This window comes from Staurois parvus, unplaced genomic scaffold, assembly GCF_062004578.1.
Source record: "Staurois parvus isolate SC_StPar_1 unplaced genomic scaffold, SC_StPar_1.0 ptg003944l, whole genome shotgun sequence".
NCBI lineage: Eukaryota > Metazoa > Chordata > Amphibia > Anura > Ranidae > Staurois > Staurois parvus.
This window is the reverse complement of record NW_028321739.1, coordinates 5585-27409: the sequence shown is the minus strand read 5'-3', so window position 1 is coordinate 27409 and position 21825 is coordinate 5585. Positions and strand designations below refer to the sequence as shown.

Genomic DNA, 21825 nt, shown 5'->3' with positions numbered 1-21825 from the left:
TCTATCCCCCCTCTCTCTCCCCCCCTCTCCCTCTTCCCCCCTCTCCCCGCACCCCCCCTCTCTCTCTCCCCCCTTCTCTCCCTCCTTTCTCTCTCTCTCTCCCCCCCTCCCCCCCCCCTCTCCCCCTTTTATTGATCCCTCTCTTTCTTCCTCTGGTGACATATGTGTATCACACAGGCAGAAGCTGGTCCCGTACTTTTCTTCCTCATCTTCAGAAAACGGTGACCCGGGTCCCTGGCTGGTCTCCGTCACGGTGTCCCCTCCTCCTCCCCCCCTCAGTGAGTATATCCACCTACACCCCCGAGGGCCCCCCCATGTATGAAGTGTCTGACCTAAGCATGGTCTGCGCTTTCCTCCCAGTAACCAATCAGAATCCTCCACACCTGACAATGGACAATCCATAGAACGTTTCAGCACCAGATGCTCCATATAAGGGGCTCTTGGAGATGACACATGGGGGGCCCGTACGCTCCTCCTGCTCTGTACTACACATACAATAGATCCCACTGTGATCAGATCTCTGGTGGTGAAGGGGAGGTGTGGAGGATCCTTTGCAGGGATACAGTAACAGCTGACAATGGGTTCCCTTCTATCAGGAGATTCATATGTAATATGAAGAGATCAGACTGAGGAATGTGTGCAGGCGCAGTCTCGGCGCCGCCTAATGACGTCACATACAACCTCATCAGACGTCATCAGGAGCGTCCAGCCCGACTCCATACAGAGGAACAATGACAGTACCGTGAAGGGGAAGGAGAGTCCACATTATGAATCGTGCCGTATCAATAGATCCTGGATCCAATGATCACTAGATTCCGTGCCAGACAACCAGATCCCACATTCACTGATCACTAGATCGCACATTCACTGATCACTAGATCCCACATTCACTGATCACTAGATCCCGCAGTCACAGATCACTAGATCCCACATTCACTGATCACTAGATCCCGCAGTCACAGATCACTAGATCCTGCAGTCACTGATCACTAGATCCTGCAGTCACTGATCACTAGATCCCGCAGTCACTGATCACTAGATCCCGCAGTCACAGATCACTAGATCCCGCAGTCACAGATCACTAGATCCCACATTCACTGATCACTAGATCGCACATTCACTGATCACTAGATCGCACATTCACTGATCACTAGATCCCGCAGTCACAGATCACTAGATCCCACATTCACTGATCACTAGATCCCACATTCACTGATCACTAGATCCCACATTCACTGATCACTAGATCCCGCAGTCACAGATCACTAGATCCCACATTCACTGATCACTAGATCCCACATTCACTGATCACTAGATCCCGCAGTCACAGATCACTAGATCCGCAGTCACTGATCACTAGATCCCACATTCACTGATCACTAGATCGCACATTCACTGATCACTAGATCCCGCAGTCACAGATCACTAGATCCCACATTCACTGATCACTAGATCTTGCAGTCACAGATCACTAGATCCCGCCGTCACAGATCACTATATCCCGCAGTCACAGATCACTAGATCCCGCAGTCACTGATCACTAGATCCCGCAGTCACTGATCACTAGATCCCGCAGTCACTGATCACTAGATCCCGCAGTCACTGATCACTAGATCCTGCAGTCACAGATCACTAGATCCCGCAGTCACTGATCACTAGATCCTGCAGTCACAGATCACTAGATCCCGCAGTCACTGATCACTAGATCCCGCAGTCACTGATCACTAGATCCCGCAGTCACAGATCACTAGATCCCGCAGTCACTGATCACTAGATCCCGCAGTCACAGATCACTAGATCCCACATTCACTGATCACTAGATCCCACATTCACTGATCACTAGATCCCACATTCACTGATCACTAGATCCCGCAGTCACAGATCACTAGATCCCACATTCACTGATCACTAGATCCCACATTCACTGATCACTAGATCTTGCAGTCACAGATCACTAGATCCCGCCGTCACAGATCACTAGATCCCGCAGTCACTGATCACTAGATCCCGCAGTCACTGATCACTATATCCCGCAGTCACAGATCACTAGATCCCGCAGTCACAGATCACTAGATCCCGCAGTCACTGATCACTAGATCCCGCAGTCACTGATCACTAGATCCCGCAGTCACTGATCACTAGATCCCGCAGTCACTGATCACTAGATCCTGCAGTCACAGATCACTAGATCCCGCAGTCACTGATCACTAGATCCTGCAGTCACAGATCACTAGATCCCGCAGTCACTGATCACTAGATCCCGCAGTCACTGATCACTAGATCCCGCAGTCACAGATCACTAGATCCCGCAGTCACTGATCACTAGATCCCGCAGTCACAGATCACTATATCCCGCAGTCACAGATCACTAGATCCTGGAATCACAGACCACTGGACCCCCGGGGCACATACAGTTGTGCTTTGTGTTTCCCTCCCCCGGCAGAAATTGTGAAATATTGACATTGATATTGAAAATATGACGGATCTGCCAATAAATGCTCTTTTATTGGAGGATGATGGTCATGTGACGCCATTTATTATCACAGAGCTGTTTGGCTCCTTTTAAAATCATAATGATACCAGAAATCACCCAAATGGCCCGGATCAGAAGTCTCCGCCCCCAGGATCAGAAGTCTCCACCCCCAGGATCAGAAGTCTCCGCCCCCAGGATCAGAAGTCTCCACCCCGGATCAGAAGTCTCCGCCCCCGGATCAGAAGTCTCCGCCCCCGGATCAGAAGTATCCGCCCCCCGGATCAGAAGTCTCCGCCCCCTGGATCAGAAGTCTCCGCCCCCTGGATCAGAAGTCTCCGCCCCCGGATCAGAAGTCTCCGCCCCCCCGGATCAGAAGTCTCTGCCCCCTGGATCAGAAGTCTCCGCCCCCGGATCAGAAGTCTCTGCCCCCTGGATCAGAAGTCTCCGCCCCCTGGATCAGAAGTCTCCGCCCCCTGGATCAGAAGTCTCCGCCCACAGGTGATCGCAGGAGGAATCCAGGCTGCTCTGGAAAAAGACGGTGCGGTTGTTTTGAAGGAGCACAATATTGAACAAAAATGAGCTGCATGGTGGAGGTGCCAGAAAGAAGCCTTTACTGCACCAATGACACAACACAGCCCGGTTACAATATGCCTGACAACACCTTGACACGCCTAACCGGGCCTTCTTGTGTCATTGGTGCAGTAAAGGCTTCTTTCTGGCACCTCCACCATGCAGCTCATTTTTGTTCAAGTGTTATATTGTGCTCTTTCAAAACAACCGCACCATTTTTTCCCAGAGCAGCCTGGATTCCTCCTGCGGTCACCTGTGGGGGGTTCCCCTTTGTATCCCGGACAATTCTTCTGTCAGTTGTGGCTGCCATCTTTCTTGGTCTCCCTGACCTCGGCTTGGTATCCAGAGATCCCCGAACTTTCCACTTCTTAATAGGTGATGTAACGGCACTGATTGGCAGATTCAAGGCTTTGGGTATCTTTTTATGTCCTTTTCCATCTTTATAAAGTTCCATTACCTTGTTACGCAGGTCTTTTGGCAGTTCTTTTCTGCTCCCCCTGGCTCAGTATCTAGCCTAGTCAGTGCTTCCACGTGAGAGCGAACAAACTCCCCGACTATTTATACACTGACACTGATTGTGATGTAAGAAGCCACAGATGTGGGACATGAACCCCTAATTGGCATTGTAACCGGGTGTGTCCCCTTGTGTGTCTGTACCAAGGCCCAACATTCCAGGGGGCGGAGACTTCTGATCCGGGGGGCGGAGACTTCTGATACTGGGGTGGAGACTTCTAATACTGGGGGCGGAGACTTCTGATCTGGGGGGTGGAGACTTTGGATCGGGGGGGCGGAGACTTCTGATTCAGGAGACAGAGACTTCTGATCGGGGCGGAGACTTCTAATCCGGGGGGCGGAGACTTCTGATTCGGGGACGGAGATTTCTGATCCGGGGGGCGGAGACTTCTGATCTGGAGACGGAGATTTCTGATCCGGGGGGCGGAGACTTCTGATTCGGGGACGGAGATTTCTGATCCGGGGGGCGGAGACTTCTGATCCGGGGGCGGAGACTTCTGATCCGGGGGCGGAGACTTCTGATTCGGGCCATTTGGGTGATTTCTGTTATCATTATGATTTATAAAGGATCCAAACAATTCTGTGATAACAAATGGCGTCACATGACCATCATCCTCCAATAAAAGAGCATTTTCTGGCAGATCCGTCATATTATCAATATCAATGCCAACATTTCACAATTTCTGCCGGGGGAGGGAAACACAAAGCACAACTGTATCAGTAGATTCCACATATCACTAGATCCCCAGCACTACAGAGCACTAGATCCCTTATTCACTGATCACTAGATCCCAGGATTGCAGATCACTTTATTTCACATAGAACTAGATCTTAGAATCACAGGATTCCTGATTTTGGAATCACATATCATTAGATCCATGAACAACATATCACTAGATCACGGAGCACTAGATCCTAGAGCCATAGTTGACTAGACCACTGGATCCTGGAATCAATATATCCCAAAACCACAGATTAGCAGCTCCTAGAACCACAGACCCCTAGATCCCAGAGTCACAGACCAATAGATCCCAGAGTCACAGACCCCTAGATCCCAGAGTCACAGACCCCTAGATCCCAGAGTCACAGACCCCTAGATCCCAGAGTCACAGACCCCTAGATCCCAGAGTCACAGACCACTAGATCCCAGAGTCACAGACCACTAGATCCTGGAATTACAGATTACTAGGTCCTGAACCACAGACTAACATTCCAGAATCAGATTAGACCCTGGAACAACAGGTTACTAGATCCCAGAATCACTAGATCCTGGAATAACAGGTTACTAGATCCCAGAATCAAAGAACACTAGATCCTGGACCCACCGACTAATAGATCCTAAAACCAAAGATCACTAGATCCTGGAACCACAGACTAATAGATCCCAGAACCAAAGATCACTAGATCCTGGAACCACAGACTAATAGATCCCAAAACCAAAGATCATTAGATCCTGGAACCACAGACTAATAGATCCCATTACCAAAGATCACTAGATCCTGGAACCACAGACTAATAGATCCCATTACCAAAGATCACTAGATCCTGGAACCACAGACTAATAGATCCCATTACCAAAGATCATTAGATCCTGGAACCACAGACTAATAGATCCCAGAACCAAAGATCACTAGATCCTGGAACCACAGACTAATAGATCCCATTACCAAAGATCGCTAGATCCTGGAACCACACACTAATAGATCCCAGAACCAAAGATTACTCGATCCTGGAACCACAGACTAATAGATCCCAGAACCAAAGATCACTAGATCCTGGAACCACAGACTAATAGATCCCAGAATCACAGATCACTAGATCCTGGAACCACAGACTAATAGATCCCAGAACCAAAGATCACTAGATCCTGGAACCACAGACTAATAGATCCCAGAACCAAAGATCCCTAGATCCTGGAACCACAGACTAATAGATCCCAGAACCAAAGTTCACTAGATCCTGGAACCACAGACTAATAGATCCCATTCCCAAAGATCACTAGATCCTGGAACCACAGACTTATAGATCCCAGAATCAAAGATCACTAGATCCTGGAACCACAGACTAATAGATCCCATTACCAAAGATCACTAGATCCTGGAACCACAGACTAATAGATCCCATTACCAAAGATCACTAGATCCTGGAACCACAGACTAATAGATCCCAGAACCAAAGATCCCTAGATCCTGGAACCACAGACTAATAGATCCCATTACCAAAGATCACTAGATCCTGGAACCACAGACTAATAGATCCCATTCCCAAAGATCACTAGATCCTGGAACCACAGACTAATAGATCCCAGAACCAAAGATCACTCAATCCTGGAACCACAGACTAATAGATCATAGAACCAAAGATCACTAGATCCTGGAACCACAGACTAATAGATCCCAGAACCAAAGATCACTAGATCCTGGAACCACAGACTAATAGATCCCAGAACCAAAGATCACTAGATCCTGGAACCACAGACTAATAGATCCCATTCCCAAAGATCACTAGATCCTGGAACCACAGACTAATAGATCCCAGAACCAAAGATCACTCAATCCTGGAACCACAGACTAATAGATCATAGAACCAAAGATCACTAGATCCTGGAACCACAGACTAATAGATCCCAGAACCAAAGATCACTAGATCCTGGAACCACAGACTAATAGATCCCATTCCCAAAGATCACTAGATCCTGGAACCACAGACTAATAGATCCCAGAACCAAAGATGACTAGATCCTGGAACCACAGACTAATAGATCCCATTCCCAAAGATCACTAGATCCTGGAACCACAGACTAATAGATCCCAGAACCAAAGATCACTCAATCCTGGAACCACAGACTAATAGATCATAGAACCAAAGATCACTAGATCCTGGAACCACAGACTAATAGATCCCAGAACCAAAGATCACTAGATCCTGGAACCACAGACTAATAGATCCCAGAACCAAAGATCACTAGATCCTGGAACCACAGACTAATAGATCCCATTCCCAAAGATCACTAGATCCTGGAACCACAGACTAATAGATCCCAGAACCAAAGATCACTCAATCCTGGAACCACAGACTAATAGATCATAGAACCAAAGATCACTAGATCCTGGAACCACAGACTAATAGATCCCAGAACCAAAGATCACTAGATCCTGGAACCACAGACTAATAGATCCCATTCCCAAAGATCACTAGATCCTGGAACCACAGACTAATAGATCCCAGAACCAAAGATCATTAGATCCTGGAACCACAGACTAATAGATCCCAGAACCAAAGATCACTAGATCCTGGAACCACAGACTAATAGATCCCAGAACCAAAGATCACTAGATCCATGAACCACAGACTAATAGATCCCAGAATCACAGATCACTAGATCCTGGAACCACAGACTAATAGATCCCATTCCCAAAGATCACTAGATCCTGGAACCACAGACTAATAGATCCCAGAATCACAGATCACTAGATCCTGGAACCACAGACTAATAGATCCCAGAACCAAAGATCACTAGATCCTGGAACCACAGACTAATAGATCCCAGAACCAAAGATCACTAGATCCTGGAACCACAGACTAATAGATCATAGAACCGAAGATCATTAGATCCTGGAACCACAGACTAATAGATCCCAGAACCAAAGATCACTCAATCCTGGAACCACAGACTAATAGATCCCAGAATCACAGATCACTCGATCCTGGAACCACAGACTAATAGATCCCATTACCAAAGATCACTAGATCCTGGAACCACAGACTAATAGATCCCAGAATCACAGATCACTAGATCCTGGAACCACATACTAATAGATCTCAGAACCAAAGATCCCTGAATCCTGGAACCACAGACTAATAGATCCCAGAACCAAAGATCACTAGATCCTGGAACCACAGACTAATAGATCCCAGAATCACAGATCACTAGATCCTGGAACCACAGACTAATAGATCCCAGAATCACAGATCACTAGATCCTGGAACCACAGACTAATAGATCCCAGAACCAAAGATCACTAGATCCTGGAACCACAGACTAATAGATCCCAGAATCACAGATCACCAGATCCTGGAACCACAGACTAATAGATCCCAGAATCACAGATCACTCGATCCACTAAATATTGGAATCTAGTTCACAAGATCCTGGAGTTACGGAACATCCATCCTGGACTCACTAGATCCCAGATCCACAGCTCGATGTGCAGACCCCCCCTGGAGTGTGTATGTGGGTACTGATGGGTGTGTCCCTTGGCAGGCCCTGGTACCCCGCAGTCCTCGGGGGCGTGGTTCCTCGGTCTCAGCCCGTCTCTGCGCTCCTCTCCGGTGGATGATGTCACAGTGGGCGGGGTCGTACCACCAGGTAAGGCAGTAAGATGTTTGGGGGGAACTCCGCAGTCACACGGGGGGTCAGCACAGTGATCATGTGACTTGTTTATTGGCAGTTTTGTTTGAGGAGGTCCAGATCTGCTGCAGCTCTCCGCTTCAGGTAATCCTCTGATCTCCTATTATTGGGCCGCTCTGGGCCCCACACCTCCATAGCAGGGGCCCCCAAACCTAAAGTGGTCGGAGTTAAAAAATTGGAGGTTTGTGAGAGAAATAATACCCCAATATAGGTGGATGGGGGGGGAGTAATATTACCCCAATATAGGTGGATGGGGGGGAGTAATAATACCCCTATAGAGGTGGATGGGGGGAGTAATAATACCCCCATATAGGTGGATGGTGGGAGTAATAATACCCCTATAGAGGTGGATGGGGGGGAGTAATAATACCCCAATATAGGTGGATGGGGGGAGTAATAATACCCCTATAGAGGTGGATGGGAGGAGTAATAATACCCCCATATAGGTGGATGGTGGGAGTAATAATACCCCTATAGAGGTGGATGGGGGGAGTAATAATACCCCAATATAGGTGGATGGGGGGAGTAATAATACCCATATAGAGGTGGATGGGGGGGAGTAATAATACCCCAATATAGGTGGATGGGGGGGAGTAATAATACCCCCATATAGGTGGATGGTGGGAGTAATAATACCCCTATAGAGGTGGATGGTGGGAGTAATAATACCCCTATAGAGGTGGATGGGGGGGGGGAGTAATAATACCCCTATAGAGGTGGATGGGGGGGAGTAATAATACCCCAATATAGGTGGATGGGGGGGAGTAATAATACCCCTATAGAGGTGGATGGGGGGGGGAGCAATAATACCCCTATATAGGTGGATGGGGGGGGAGTAATAATACCCCTATAGAGGTGGATGGGGGAGTAATAATACCCCAATATAGGTGGATGGGGGGAGTAATAATACCCCAATAGAGGTGGATGGGGGGGAGTAATAATACCCCAATATAGGTGGATGGGGGGAGTAATAATACCCCAATATAGGTGGATGGGGGGAGTAATAATACCCCAATAGAGGTGGATGGGGGGAGTAATAATACCCCTATAGAGGTGGATGGGGGGAGTAATAATACCCCTATATAGGTGGATGGGGGGGGAGTAATAATACCCCTATAGAGGTGGATGGGGGAGTAATAATACCCCAATATAGGTGGATGGGGGGAGTAATAATACCCCAATAGAGGTGGATGGGGGGGAGTAATAATACCCCAATATAGGTGGATGGGGGGAGTAATAATACCCCAATATAGGTGGATGGGGGGAGTAATAATACCCCAATAGAGGTGGATGGGGGGAGTAATAATACCCCTATAGAGGTGGATGGGGGGAGTAATAATACCCCTATAGAGGTGGATGGGGGGAGTAATAATACCCCTATATAGGTGGGTGGGGGGAGTAATAATACCCCAATAGAGGTGGATGGGGGGGAGTAATAATACCCCTATATAGGTGGATGGGGGGGGAGTAATAATACCCCTATAGAGGTGGATGGGGGAGTAATAATACCCCAATATAGGTGGATGGGGGGGAGTAATAATACCCCAATAGAGGTGGATGGGGGGAGTAATAATACCCCAATAGAGGTGGATGGGGGGAGTAATAATACCCCTATAGAGGTGGATGGGGGGAGTAATAATACCCCTATAGAGGTGGATGGGGGGAGTAATAATACCCCTATATAGGTGGGTGGGGGGAGTAATAATACCCCAATAGAGGTGGATGGGGGGAGTAATAATATCCCTATAGAGGTGGATGGGGGGAATAATAATACCCCTATAGAGGTGGATGGGGGGAGTAATAATACCCCTATAGAGGTGGATGGGGGGAGTAATAATACCTTTATAGAGGTGGATGGGGGGGAGTAATAATACCCCTATAGAGGTGGATGGGGGGAGTAATAATACCCCAATAGAGGTGGATGGGGGGAGTAATAATACCCCTATAGAGGTGGATGGGGGGAGTAATAATACCTTTATAGAGGTGGATGGGGGGGGGAGTAATAATACCCCTATAGAGGTGGATGGGGGGAGTAATAATACCTCTATAGAGGTGGATGGGGGGGAGTAATAATACCCCTATAGAGGTGGATGGGGGGAGTAATAATACCCCAATATAGGTGGATGGGGGGAGTAATAATACTCCAATATAGGTGGGTGGGGGGAGTAATAATACCCCTATAGAGGTGGATGGGGGGAGTAATAATACCCCTATAGAGGTGGATGGGGGGAGTAATAATACCCCAATATAGGTGGACGGGGGGAGTAATAATACCCCTATAGAGGTGGATGGGGGGGAGTAATAATACCCCAATATAGGTGGATGGGGGGAGTAATAGTACCCCTATAGAGGTGGATGGGGGGAGTAATAGTACCCCTATAGAGGTGGATGGGGGGAGTAATAATACCCCTATAGAGGTGGATGGGGGGAGTAATAGTACCCCTATAGAGGTGGATGGGGGGGAGTAATAATACCCCAATATAGGAGGACGGGGGGGGGGAGTAATAAATACTTTATATCAGTGGAAGTGATAATCACTGCATTTTTTTTCTGCCCCCCCCCCCATGTTTCAGGAGCCCACCCTGTCCTCCACCCTGAGCCGGGATCACAGTTACCAATCACAGAAGGGGGTCAGTACGGGGGATCCCGGACCCCAGCAGGATGGATCCCGGGGGGAGAAGCAGCAGCCAGACACCAGTGCCGGCACAGAGCTGAAGATGAGACCTCCGGGATCGGTGACTAAGTCCAGAGCCTGCAGCAAAGTCAGAGCAGGGAAGGTAAGTTGTAGTTCCATCATCAGACCGCTCTGTCCTCGTAGGAGAGACAATCGGGGGATACACAGCCAATCTGTGCACTGCCAGTGACGGGCCGACTGGGGGACGATGACCACCTGCTGTAACCAATGGGACGTCACCTGCTGTAACCAATGAGATGCCACCTTCTGTAACCAATGGGATGCCACTGCTGTAACCAATGGGGCGTCACCTGCTGTAACCAATGGGATGCCACCTTCTGTAACCAATGAGATGCCACCTTCTGTAACCAATGGGATGCCACTGCTGTAACCAATGGGGCGTCACCTGCTGTAACCAATGGGGCGTCACCTGCTGTAACCAATGGGGCGTCACCTGCTGTAACCAATGGGCCATATCGTCACAAACTTTTCCAAATTGGCGCCATTCCTTCCCATTCTAATACTGACTGATTGGGAGAAGTGCAGGCCGTGCCGGAGCACAGAGACTGCAGAAAAAGAAAATGTCACATAGCAACCAACCACATGGCAACCAATCACATAGCAACCAATCAGCAATTGCCCTTTATTGCTTTAACTGCTGAAAAAAATGAGAGATGAGATCTGATTGGTCAGCTCTTTACTCTTCCTTATTAATAGATGAGGCTGTTGACTACCAAAGGAATGTATTCTAAACTCCAAAGACTACTTCTGGCATCAACCCTCATTCTACCGAGCTTTGCAGGGCGACCCTTTCTCTGCTCCTCATTCTGCCCCTCCTCAGTCTTCTCTGCTCCTCATTCTGCCCCTCCTCAGTCTTCTCTGCTCCTCATTCTGCCCCTCCTCAGTCTTCTCTGCTCCTCATTCTGCCCCTCCTCAGTCTTCTCTGCCCCTCCTCAGTCTTCTCTGTCCCTCCTCAGTCTTCTCTGCCCCTCCTCAGTCTTCTCTGCTCCTCCTCAGTCTTCTCTGGCCCTCCTCAGTCTTCTCTGCCCCTCCTCAGTCTTCTCTGTCCCTCCTCAGTCTTCTCTGTCCCTCTTCAGTCATCTCTGCTCCTCCTCAGTCTTTTCTGCCCCGCCTCAGTCTTCTCTGCCCCTCCTCAGTCTTCTCTGTCCCTCCTCAGTCATCTCTGCTCCTCCTCAGTCTTCTCTGCTCCTCCTCAGTCTTCTCTGGCCCTCCTCAGTCTTCTCTGCCCCTCCTCAGTCTTCTCTGTCCCTCCTCAGTCTTCTCTGTCCCTCTTCAGTCATCTCTGCTCCTCCTCAGTCTTTTCTGCCCCTCCTCAGTCTTCTCTGCCCCTCCTCAGTCTTCTCTGTCCCTCCTCAGTCATCTCTGCTCCTCCTCAGTCATCTCTGCTCCTCCTCAGTCTTCTCTGCTCCTCAGTCATCTCTGCTCCTCCTCAGTCTTCTCTGTCCCTCTTCAGTCTTCTCTGTCCCTCCTCAGTCTTCTCTGGCTCTCCTCAGTCTTCTCTGTCCCTCTTCAGTCATCTCTGTCCCTCCTCAGTCTTCTCTGACCCTCTTCAGCCACATCTGCCCTTCTGTCTTCTCTGCCCCTCTTCAGTCATCTCTGCCCCTCCTCAGTCCTCTCTGCCCCTCCTCAGTCATCTCTGCCCCTCCTCAGTCATCTCTGCCCCTCCTCAGTCATCTCTGCCCCTCCTCAGTTTTCTCTGTCCCTCCTCAGTTTTCTCTGTCCCTCCTCAGTCTTCTCTGTCCCTCTTCAGTCTTCTCTGTCCCTCCTCAGTCTTCTCTGTCCCTCTTCAGTCTTCTCTGCCCCTCCTCAGTCCTCTCTGCCCCTCCTCAGTCATCTCTGCTCCTCCTCAGTCATCTCTGCCCCTCCTCAGTCATCTCTGCCCCTCCTCAGTCTTCTCTGCCCCTCCTCAGTCATCTCTGCCCCTCCTCAGTCATCTCTGCCCCTCCTCAGTCATCTCTGCCCCTCCTCAGTTTTCTCTGTCCCTCCTCAGTCTTCTCTGTCCCTCTTCAGTCTTCTCTGTCCCTCTTCAGTCTTCTCTGCCCCTCCTCAGTCTTCTCTGCCCCTCCTCAGTCTTCTCTGTCCCTCTTCAGTCTTCTCTGTCCCTCCTCAGTCATCTCTGCCCCTCCTCAGTCATCTCTGCCCCTCCTCAGTCATCTCTGCCCCTCCTCAGTCTTCTCTGTCCCTCCTCAGTGATCTCTGTCCCTCCTCAGTCATCTCTGCCCCTCCTCAGTCATCTCTGCCCCTCCTCAGTCATCTCTGCCCCTCCTCAGTCATCTCTGCCCCTCCTCAGTTTTCTCTGTCCCTCCTCAGTCTTCTCTGTCCCTCTTCAGTCTTCTCTGTCCCTCTTCAGTCTTCTCTGCCCCTCCTCAGTCTTCTCTGCCCCTCCTCAGTCTTCTCTGTCCCTCTTCAGTCTTCTCTGCCCCTCCTCAGTCTTCTCTGCCCCTCCTCAGTCATCTCTGCTCCTCCTCAGTCATCTCTGCCCCTCCTCAGTCATCTCTGCCCCTCCTCAGTCTTCTCTGCCCCTCCTCAGTCATCTCTGCCCCTCCTCAGTCATCTCTGCCCCTCCTCAGTCATCTCTGCCCCTCCTCAGTCTTCTCTGTCCCTCTTCAGTCTTCTCTGTCCCTCCTCATTCTTCTCTGGCCCTCCTCAGTCTTCTCTGCCCCTCCTCAGTCTTCTCTGTCCCTCTTCAGTCTTCTCTGTCCCTCCTCATTCTTCTCTGGCCCTCCTCAGTCTTCTCTGTCCCTCCTCAGTCATCTCTGTCCCTCCTCAGTCTTCTCTGTCCCTCCTCAGTCTTCTCTGTCCCTCCTCAGTCTTCTCTGTCCCTCCTCAGTGATCTCTGTCCCTCCTCAGTCTCTGCCCCTCCTCAGTCATCTCTGCCCCTCCTCAGTCTTCTCTGCCCCTCCTCAGTCTTCTCTGCTCCTCCTCAGTCTTCTCTGCCCCTCCTCAGTCTTCTCTGGCCCTCCTCAGTCTTCTCTGCCCCTCTGCCCCTCCTCAGTCATCTTTGTCCCTCCTCAGTCTTCTCTGACCCTCTTCAGCCACATCTGCCCTTCTGTCTTCTCTGCCCCTCTTCAGTCTTCTCTGCCCCTCCTCAGTCATCTCTGCCCCTCCTCAGTCCTCTCTGCCCCTCCTCAGTCATCTCTGCTCCTCCTCAGTCATCTCTGCTCCTCCTCAGTCATCTCTGCCCCTCCTCAGTCTTCTCTGCCCCTCCTCAGTCATCTCTGCTCCTCCTCAGTCATCTCTGCTCCTCCTCAGTCATCTCTGCCCCTCCTCAGTCTTCTCTGCCCCTCCTCAGTCTTCTCTGCCCCTCCTCAGTCATCTCTGCCCCTCCTCAGTTTTCTCTGTCCCTCCTCAGTCTTCTCTGTCCCTCTTCAGTCTTCTCTGCCCCTCCTCAGTCTTCTCTGCCCCTCTTCAGTCTTCTCTGCCCCTCCTCATTCTTCTCTGGCCCTCCTCAGTCATCTCTGCCCCTCCTCAGTCCTCTCTGCCCCTCCTCAGTCATCTCTGCTCCTCCTCAGTCATCTCTGCCCCTCCTCAGTCATCTCTGCCCCTCCTCAGTCATCTCTGCCCCTCCTCAGTCTTCTCTGGCACTCCTCAGTTTTCTCTGTCCCTCCTCAGTTTTCTCTGTCCCTCCTCAGTCTTCTCTGTCCCTCTTCAGTCTTCTCTGCCCCTCCTCAGTCTTCTCTGGCCCTCCTCAGTCTTCTCTTCTCTGCCCCTCCTCAGTCTTCTCTGCCCCTCTTCAGTCTTCTCTGTCCCTCCTCATTCTTCTCTGGCCCTCCTCAGTCATCTCTGCTCCTCCTCAGTCATCTCTGCCCCTCCTCAGTCTTCTCTGCCCCTCCTCAGTCTTCTCTGCCCCTCCTCAGTCTTCTCTGACCCTCTTCAGCCACATCTGCCCTTCTGTCTTCTCTGCCCCTCTTCAGTCTTCTCTGCCCCTCCTCAGTCATCTCTGCCCCTCCTCAGTCTTCTCTGGCTCTCCTCAGTCTTCTCTGTCCCTCCTCAGTCTTCTCTGTCCCTCCTCAGTCTCCTCTGTCCCTCCTCAGTCTTCTCTGCCCCTCCTCAGCCTTGTCTTGCCCTCCTCAGTCTTCTCTGGCCCTCCTCAGTCTTCTCTGGCTCTCCTCAGTCTTCTCTGTCCCTCTTCAGTCTTCTCTGCCCCTCTTCAGTCTTCTCTGGTCCTCCTCAGTTATCTCTGCCCCTCCTCAGTCTTCTCTGCCCCTCTTCAGTCTTCTCTGCCCCTCTTCAGTCTTCTCTGCCCCTCCTCAGTCTTCTCTGCCCCTCGTCAGTCTCCTCTGCCCCTCCTCAGTCTTCTCTGTCCCTCTTCAGTCTTCTCTGGCCCTCTTCAGTCTTCTCTGCCCCTCCTCAGTCTTCTCTGGCCCTCCTCAGTCTTGTCTTGCCCTCCTGAGCCTTGTCTTGCCCTCCTCAGTCTTCTCTGGCCCTCCTCAGTCTGCTCTGGCCCTCCTCTGTCTTCTCTGCCCCTCCTCAGTCTTCTCTGCCCCTCCTCAGTCTTCTCTGGCCCTCCTCTATCTTCTCTGCCCCTCCTAAGTCTTCTCTGGCCCTCCTCAGTCTTCTCTCGCCCTCCTCTGTCTTCTCTGGCCTTCTTCAGTCTTCTCTCGCCCTCCTCAGTCTTTTCTCGCCCTCCTCAGTCTTCTCTGGCCTTCTTCAGTCTTCTCTCGCCCTCCTCAGTCTTCTCTCGCCCTCCTCAGTCTTCTCTCGCCCTCCTCAGTCTTCTCTGGCCTTCTTCAGTCTTCTCTGGCCCTCCTCAGTCTTCTCTGGACTTCTTCAGTCTTCTCTGGCCCTCCTCCGTTGCTTTGAGTGACATCCAGCATTATCCATCCTACTTCCTGTGAGCCCAGGGTGTCCCGGACCCGCCCCCCCGGGCCTTGGGCTTGTAGGAGGACCAGCACTGTCCATCAGACCCCATACGTAGAAGTCATCATTATGACACAACATTGTCACTCCTAAGGAGACCTCTTCTGATATATCTAGCAGAGGGTTTGCAGGTCCTGATTGGTTGGGTTCTGTAGGATTTATCTAGCAGAGGGTTTGCAGGTCCTGATTGGTTGGGTTCTGTAGGGTATATCTAGCAGAGGGTTTGCAGGTCCTGATTGGTTGGGTTCTGTAGGATTTATCTAGCAGAGGGTTTGCAGGTCCTGATTGGTTGGGTTCTGTAGGATATATCTAGCAGAAGGTTTGCAGGTCCTGATTGGTTGGGTTCTGTAGGATATATCTAGCAGAGGGTTTGCAGGTCCTGATTGGTTGGGTTCTGTAGGATATATCTAGCAGAGGGTTTGCAGGTCCTGATTGGTTGTGTTCTGTAGGATATATCTAGCAGAGGGTTTGCAGGTCCTGATTGGTTGGGTTCTGTAGGATATATCTAGCAGAGGGTTTGCAGGTCCTGATTGGTTGGGTTCTGTAGGATATATCTATCAGAGGGTTTGCAGGTCCTGATTGGTTGGGTTCTGTAGGATATATCTAGCAGAGGGTTTGCAGGTCCTGATTGGTTGGGTTCTGTAGGATATATCTAGCAGAGGGTTTGCAGGTCCTGATTGGTTGGGTTCTGTAGGATATATCTAGCAGAGGGTTTGCAGGTCCTGATTGGTTGGGTTCTGTAGGATATATCTAGCACAGGGTTTGCAGGTCCTGATTGGTTGGGTTCTGTAGGATATATCTAGCAGAGGGTTTGCAGGTCCTGATTGGTTGGGTTCTGTAGGATATATCTAGCAGAGGGTTTGCAGGTCCTGATTGGTTGGGTTCTGTAGGATATATCTAGCAGAGGGTTTGCAGGTCCTGATTGGTTGGGTTCTGTAGGATATATCTAGCAGAGGGTTTGCTGGTCCTGATTGGTTGGGTTCTGTAGGATATATCTAGCAGAGGGTTTGCAGGTCCTGATTGGTTGGGTTCTGTAGGATATATCTAGCAGAGGGTTTGCAGGTCCTGATTGGTTGGGTTCTCTAGGATATATCTAGCAGAGGGTTTGCAGGTCCTGATTGGTTGGGTTCTGTAGGATATATCTAGCAGAGGGTTTGCAGGTCCTGATTGGTTGGGTTCTCTAGGATATATCTAGCAGAGGGTTTGCTGGTCCTGATTGGTTGGGTTCTGTAGGATATATCTAGCAGAGGGTTTGCAGGTCCTGATTGGTTGGGTTCTGTAGGATATATCTAGCAGAGGGTTTGCAGGTCCTGATTGGTTGGGTTCTGTAGGGTATATCTAGCAGAGGGTTTGCAGGTCCTGATTGGTTGGGTTCTGTAGGGTATATCTAGCAGAGGGTTTGCAGGTCCTGATTGGTTGGGTTCTGTAGGGTATATCTAGCAGAGGGTTTGCAGATCCTGATTGGTTGGGTTCTCTAGGATATATCTAGCAGAGGGTTTGCAGGTCCTGATTGGTTGGGTTCTGTAGGATATATCTAGCAGAGGGTTTGCAGGTCCTGATTGGTTGGGTTCTGTAGGGTATATCTAGCAGAGGGTTTGCAGGTCCTGATTGGTTGGGTTCTGTAGGGTATATCTAGCAGAGGGTTTGCAGGTCCTGATTGGTTGGGTTCTGTAGGATATATCTAGCAGAGGGTTTGCAGGTCCTGATTGGTTGGGTTCTCTAGGATATATCTAGCAGAGGGTTTGCAGGTCCTGATTGGTTGGGTTCTGTAGGATATATCTAGCAGAGGGTTTGCAGGTCCTGATTGGTTGGGTTCTGTAGGGTATATCTAGCAGAGGGTTTGCAGGTCCTGATTGGTTGGGTACTTGGTCAGCGAGGTCGGTGGGCGTTCCTGGTGTCTCATACTCCTCATTTCTGTCCTCTCAGGTGAAGCCGCCAGCCTCCGGTCACCCCCCGAACGCACATACTTCTGGAAAAGCTGGGAAGCCGTTAGGTCCCACCAGGCTGCAGCCAATGAGGAAGAAGTGTGTGAATGGATTCATCATGTTCTGCAGACTGAACCGTAAAGCCTATCTCAGGTGACATGTGACCCTGGGATGGGGGGGGAGGGGGGATGGGGGGGGGGGTCCGGCAGACAGAATATCCTGACTTTTATCCTTGTTTAGGGTAAATCCCGGCACGGCGTCCACTGCAGCCACCAGAGACCTGGCAGATCTGTGGAGAAATATGTCCCTGCAGGAGAGGCGGCCATACTGGTAAGAGGATTCTGGGAGATTCAGCTTTGATGGGTGTATGTCTTGGGGGAGGAGCCTTCTTCTAGAGGCGGGGCCATGGCTCTGTCATTCACTTCCATAAAAGGATGGAAATATTCTCCTTTATTTCTGGGAAAAAGTTAGATAACAGGAGGAGTGGCCTAAATTCTGGCAGGGAGGAGTCTTGTTTTGGAAGGCGGAGTCAGGTCTTTGTTACCTTCTGCTATAGAAGGATGAAAATATTCTCCCTCTTCCTGGAAAACGAGCAAAAGTGTGTCCATTCCAGAATGGTTGGGGGTGTCACAAATAGTGATGAACAGTTCTGGTGGGTAGAATGTGCAGGAGGAGAGCGGAGTTGTGTGTGCAGGAGGAGAGCGGAGGTGTGTGTTCAGGAGGAGAGCGGAGGTGTGTGTTCAGGAGGAGAGCGGAGGTGTGTGTTCAGGAGGAGATCGGAGTTGTGTGTTCAGGAGGAGAGCGGAGGTGTGTGTTCAGGAGGAGAGCGGAGGTGTGTGTTCAGGAGGAGATCGGAGTTGTGTGTGCAGGAGGAGAGCGGAGGTTTGTGTGCAGGAAGAGAGTGGAGGTGTGTGCAGAAGGAAAGCGGAGGTGTGTGTGCAGGAGGACAGCGGAGGTGTGTGTGCAGGAGGGGAGCGGAGGTGTATGTGCAGGAGGAGAGCGGAGATGTATGTGTGCAGGATGGTAGAGGAGGTTTGTGTGCAGGAGGAGAGCGGAGGTGTGTGCAGGAGGAGAGCGGAGGTGTGTGTGCAGGAGGAGAGCGTGGGTGTGTGTGCAGGAGGAGAGTGGGGGTTTGTGTGCAGGAGGAGAGAGAAGGTGTGTGTGCAGGAGGAGAGCGGAGGTGTGTGTGCAGGAGGAGAGCGGGGGTGTGTGTGCAGGAGGAGAGCGTGGGTGTGTGTGCAGGAGGAGATTGGGGGTTTGTGTGCAGGAGGAGAGAGAAGGTGTGTGTGCAGGAGGAGAGCGGAGATGTGTGTGTGCAGGATGGGAGAGGAGGTGTGTGTGTGCAGGAGGAGAGCAGAGGTGTGTGTGTGCAGGAAGGGAGCTGCGGGGAGCAGAGGTGTGTGTGTGCAGGAGGGGAGCCGAGATGTGTGTGCGCAGGAGGGGAGCTGCGGTGTGTGTGTGCAGGAGGGGAGCTGTGGGGAGCAGAGGTGTGTGTGTGCAGGAGGGGATCTGTGGGGAGCAGAGGTGTGTGTGTGCAGGAGGGGAGCCGAGATGTGTGTGTGCAGGAGGGGAGCAGAGGTGTGTGTGTGCAGGAGGGGAGCGGAGGTGTGTGTGTGCAGGAGGGGAGCGGAGGTGTGTGTGTGCTGATCTAGGCGGAATGTCGCTCCCCCTGGCCGGGGCGTTGCTGATCTAGGCGGAATGTCGCCCCCCCCGGCCGGGGCGTTGCTGATCTAGGCGGAATGTCGCTCCCCCCGGCCGCGGCGTCGCTGATCTAGGCGGAATGTCGCTCCCCCTGGCCGGGGCGTTGCTGATCTAGGCGGAATGTCGCTCCCCTTGGCCGTGACGTTGCTGATCTAGGCGGAATGTCGCTCCCCTTGGCCGTGGCGTTGCTGATCTAGGCGGAATGTCGCTCCCCCCGGCCGTGACGTTGCTGATCTAGGCGGAATGTCGCTCCCCTTGGCCGTGGCGTTGCTGATCTAGGCGGAATGTCGCTCCCCCTGGACGCGGCGTTGCTTATTTAGGCTGAATGTCGCTCCCCCTGGCCGGGGCGTTGCTGATCTAGGCGGAATGTCGCTCCCCTTGGCCGTGGCGTTGCTGATCTAGGCGGAATGTCGCTCCCCCTGGCCGTGACGTTGCTGATCTAGGCGGAATGTCGCTCCCCTTGGCCGTGGCGTTGCTGATCTAGGCGGAATGTCGCTCCCCCTGGCTGGGGCGTTGCTGATCTAGGCGGAATGTCGCTCCCCCCGGCCGTGACGTTGCTGATCTAGGCGGAATGTCGCTCCCCCTGGCCGTGGCGTTGCTGATCTAGGCGGAATGTCGCTCCCCTTGGCCGTGGCGTTGCTGATCTAGGCGGAATGTCGCTCCCCCTGGCCGCGGCGTTGCTTATTTAGGCTGAATGTCGCTCCCCCTGGCCGGGGCGTTGCTGATCTAGGCGGAATGTCGCTCCCCTTGGCCGTGGCGTTGCTGATCTAGGCGGAATGTCGCTCCCCCTGGCCGCGGCGTTGCTGATCTAGGCGGAATGTCACTCCCCCTGGCCGGGGCGTTGCTGATCTAGGCGGAATGTCGCTCCCCCTGGCCGGGGGCGTTGCTGATCTAGACGGAATGTCGCTCCCCTTGGCCGTGGCGTTGCTGATCTAGGCGGAATGTCGCTCCCCCTGGCCGCGGCGTTGCTGATCTAGGCGGAATGTCACTCCCCCTGGCCGGGGCGTTGCTGATCTAGGCGGAATGTCGCTCCCCCTGGCCGGGGCGTTGCTGATCTAGGCGGAATGTCGCTCCCCCTGGCCGTGGCATTGCTGATCTAGGCGGAATGTCACTCCCCCTGGCCGGGGCGTTGCTGATCTAGGCGGAATGTCGCTCCCCCTGGCCGGTGCGTTGCTGATCTAGGCGGAATGTCGCTCCCCCTGGCCGGGGCGTTGCTGATCTAGGCGGAATGTCGCTCCCCTTGGCCGTGGCGTTGCTGATCTAGGCGGAATGTCGCTCCCCCTGGCCGGGGCGTTGCTGATCTAGGCGGAATGTCGCTCCCCCTGGCCAGGGCGTTGCTGATCTAGGCGGAATGTTGCTCTCCCCGGCCGGGGCGTTGCTGATCTAGGCGGAATGTTGCTCTCCCCGGCCGGGGCGTTGCTGATCTAGACGGAATGTCGCTCCCCTGGCCGGGGCGTTGCTGAGAGGTGGAGCTCTGTGCTGATGGTTGTATACGGGCCGTTCTCACCCCGCCTGCCTCTCTCCGCAGTATGAAGGCTCTGCGCTTCAGTCTGAACCACGACCGTCTGGTGAAGCAGAGAAATGTGAGCCTCCTGCACGGGGACGTGTCTCCACCCAAACCGCTGACTGTGCTGCTGGCGGAGAAGTCCTGTCCGGTCACCTCGGTGCCCAGATACTCTCTCCAGGATACGGAGTTCTTCGTTCACGATCTATAAAGTTTATTGTGCTGTGTGTGTCAGGCGGATCCCCAGCAGGCTCTACAGTTTATGGGGTAGTTGTACTGTTCTCCTTGTGATGGTGATGGTGGTGGTGGTGGTGGGGTGGTGATGGTGATGATGGTGGTGGTGGTGGGGTGGTGATGGTGGTGGTGGTGGTGGTGGTGGTGGTGGGGTGGTGATGGTGATGATGGTGGTGGTGGTGGGGTGGTGATGGTGATGATGGTGGTGGTGGTGGGGTGGTGATGGTGATGATGGTGGTGGTGGTGGGGTGGTCGTTGGGGGTTAGTAACTGGCATTGTACATTCCACATCGTTCTGGTTGTAAGCCCATCCGGGCAATTTGGCCTCAAATGTTGCAAAAAGTTAATTGTTTAATAAAAGAAATCCAAAAGCTGCAGCCTGATCTCCTTCTTCTCAGCTGTCGCTATGTGTTCCGAGGTGTTCAAAGAGCTAAGAGTGTCATCAGATTGGCCAACCAACCCAACATGGCCTCTATGTAGAATGTCTGCAGACCCTCCAACATGGATCCTCTGGGGGAGGCTGCAGACCATCCAACATGGACTGTCTGGGGTGAGGCTGAGGACCCTCCAACATGGATTCTCTGGGGGAGGTTGCAGACCATCCAACATGGACTGTCAGGGGTGAGGCTGAGGACCCTCCAACATTGATCCTCTGGGGGAGCCTGCAGACCATGCAAGATGGACTGTCGGGTGAGGCTGCAGACCCTCCAACATGAATCCTCTGGGGGAGTCTGCAGACCAACATGGACTGTCTGGGGTGAGGCTGAGGACCCTCCAACTTTGATCCTCTGGGGGAGCCTGCAGACCATCCAAGATGGACTGTCGGGTGAGGCTGTGGACCCTCCAACATGGATCCTCTGGGGGAGGCTGCAGACCATCCAAGACGGATTGTCTGGAGTGAGACTGAGGACCCTCCAACATGGATCCTTTGGGGTGAGGC

At 52.1% G+C, this 21825-nt stretch overlaps 1 protein-coding gene across 1 annotated transcript; it reads left to right on the top strand.

Annotated features, from left to right (window-relative positions):
* Positions 1–177: 177 nt before the first annotated feature.
* On the top strand, positions 178–20960 carry LOC149427200 (uncharacterized; the record flags this gene model as incomplete). The annotated part of the gene is made up of 7 exons (XM_089668197.1): positions 178–278; positions 7821–7925; positions 8008–8051; positions 10541–10744; positions 17449–17600; positions 17688–17777; positions 20677–20960. Coding segments are annotated over 7 exons (883 nt in total), but the record flags the coding sequence as incomplete, so codon positions are not given.
* Between the last annotated feature and the right edge of the window lie 865 nt (positions 20961–21825).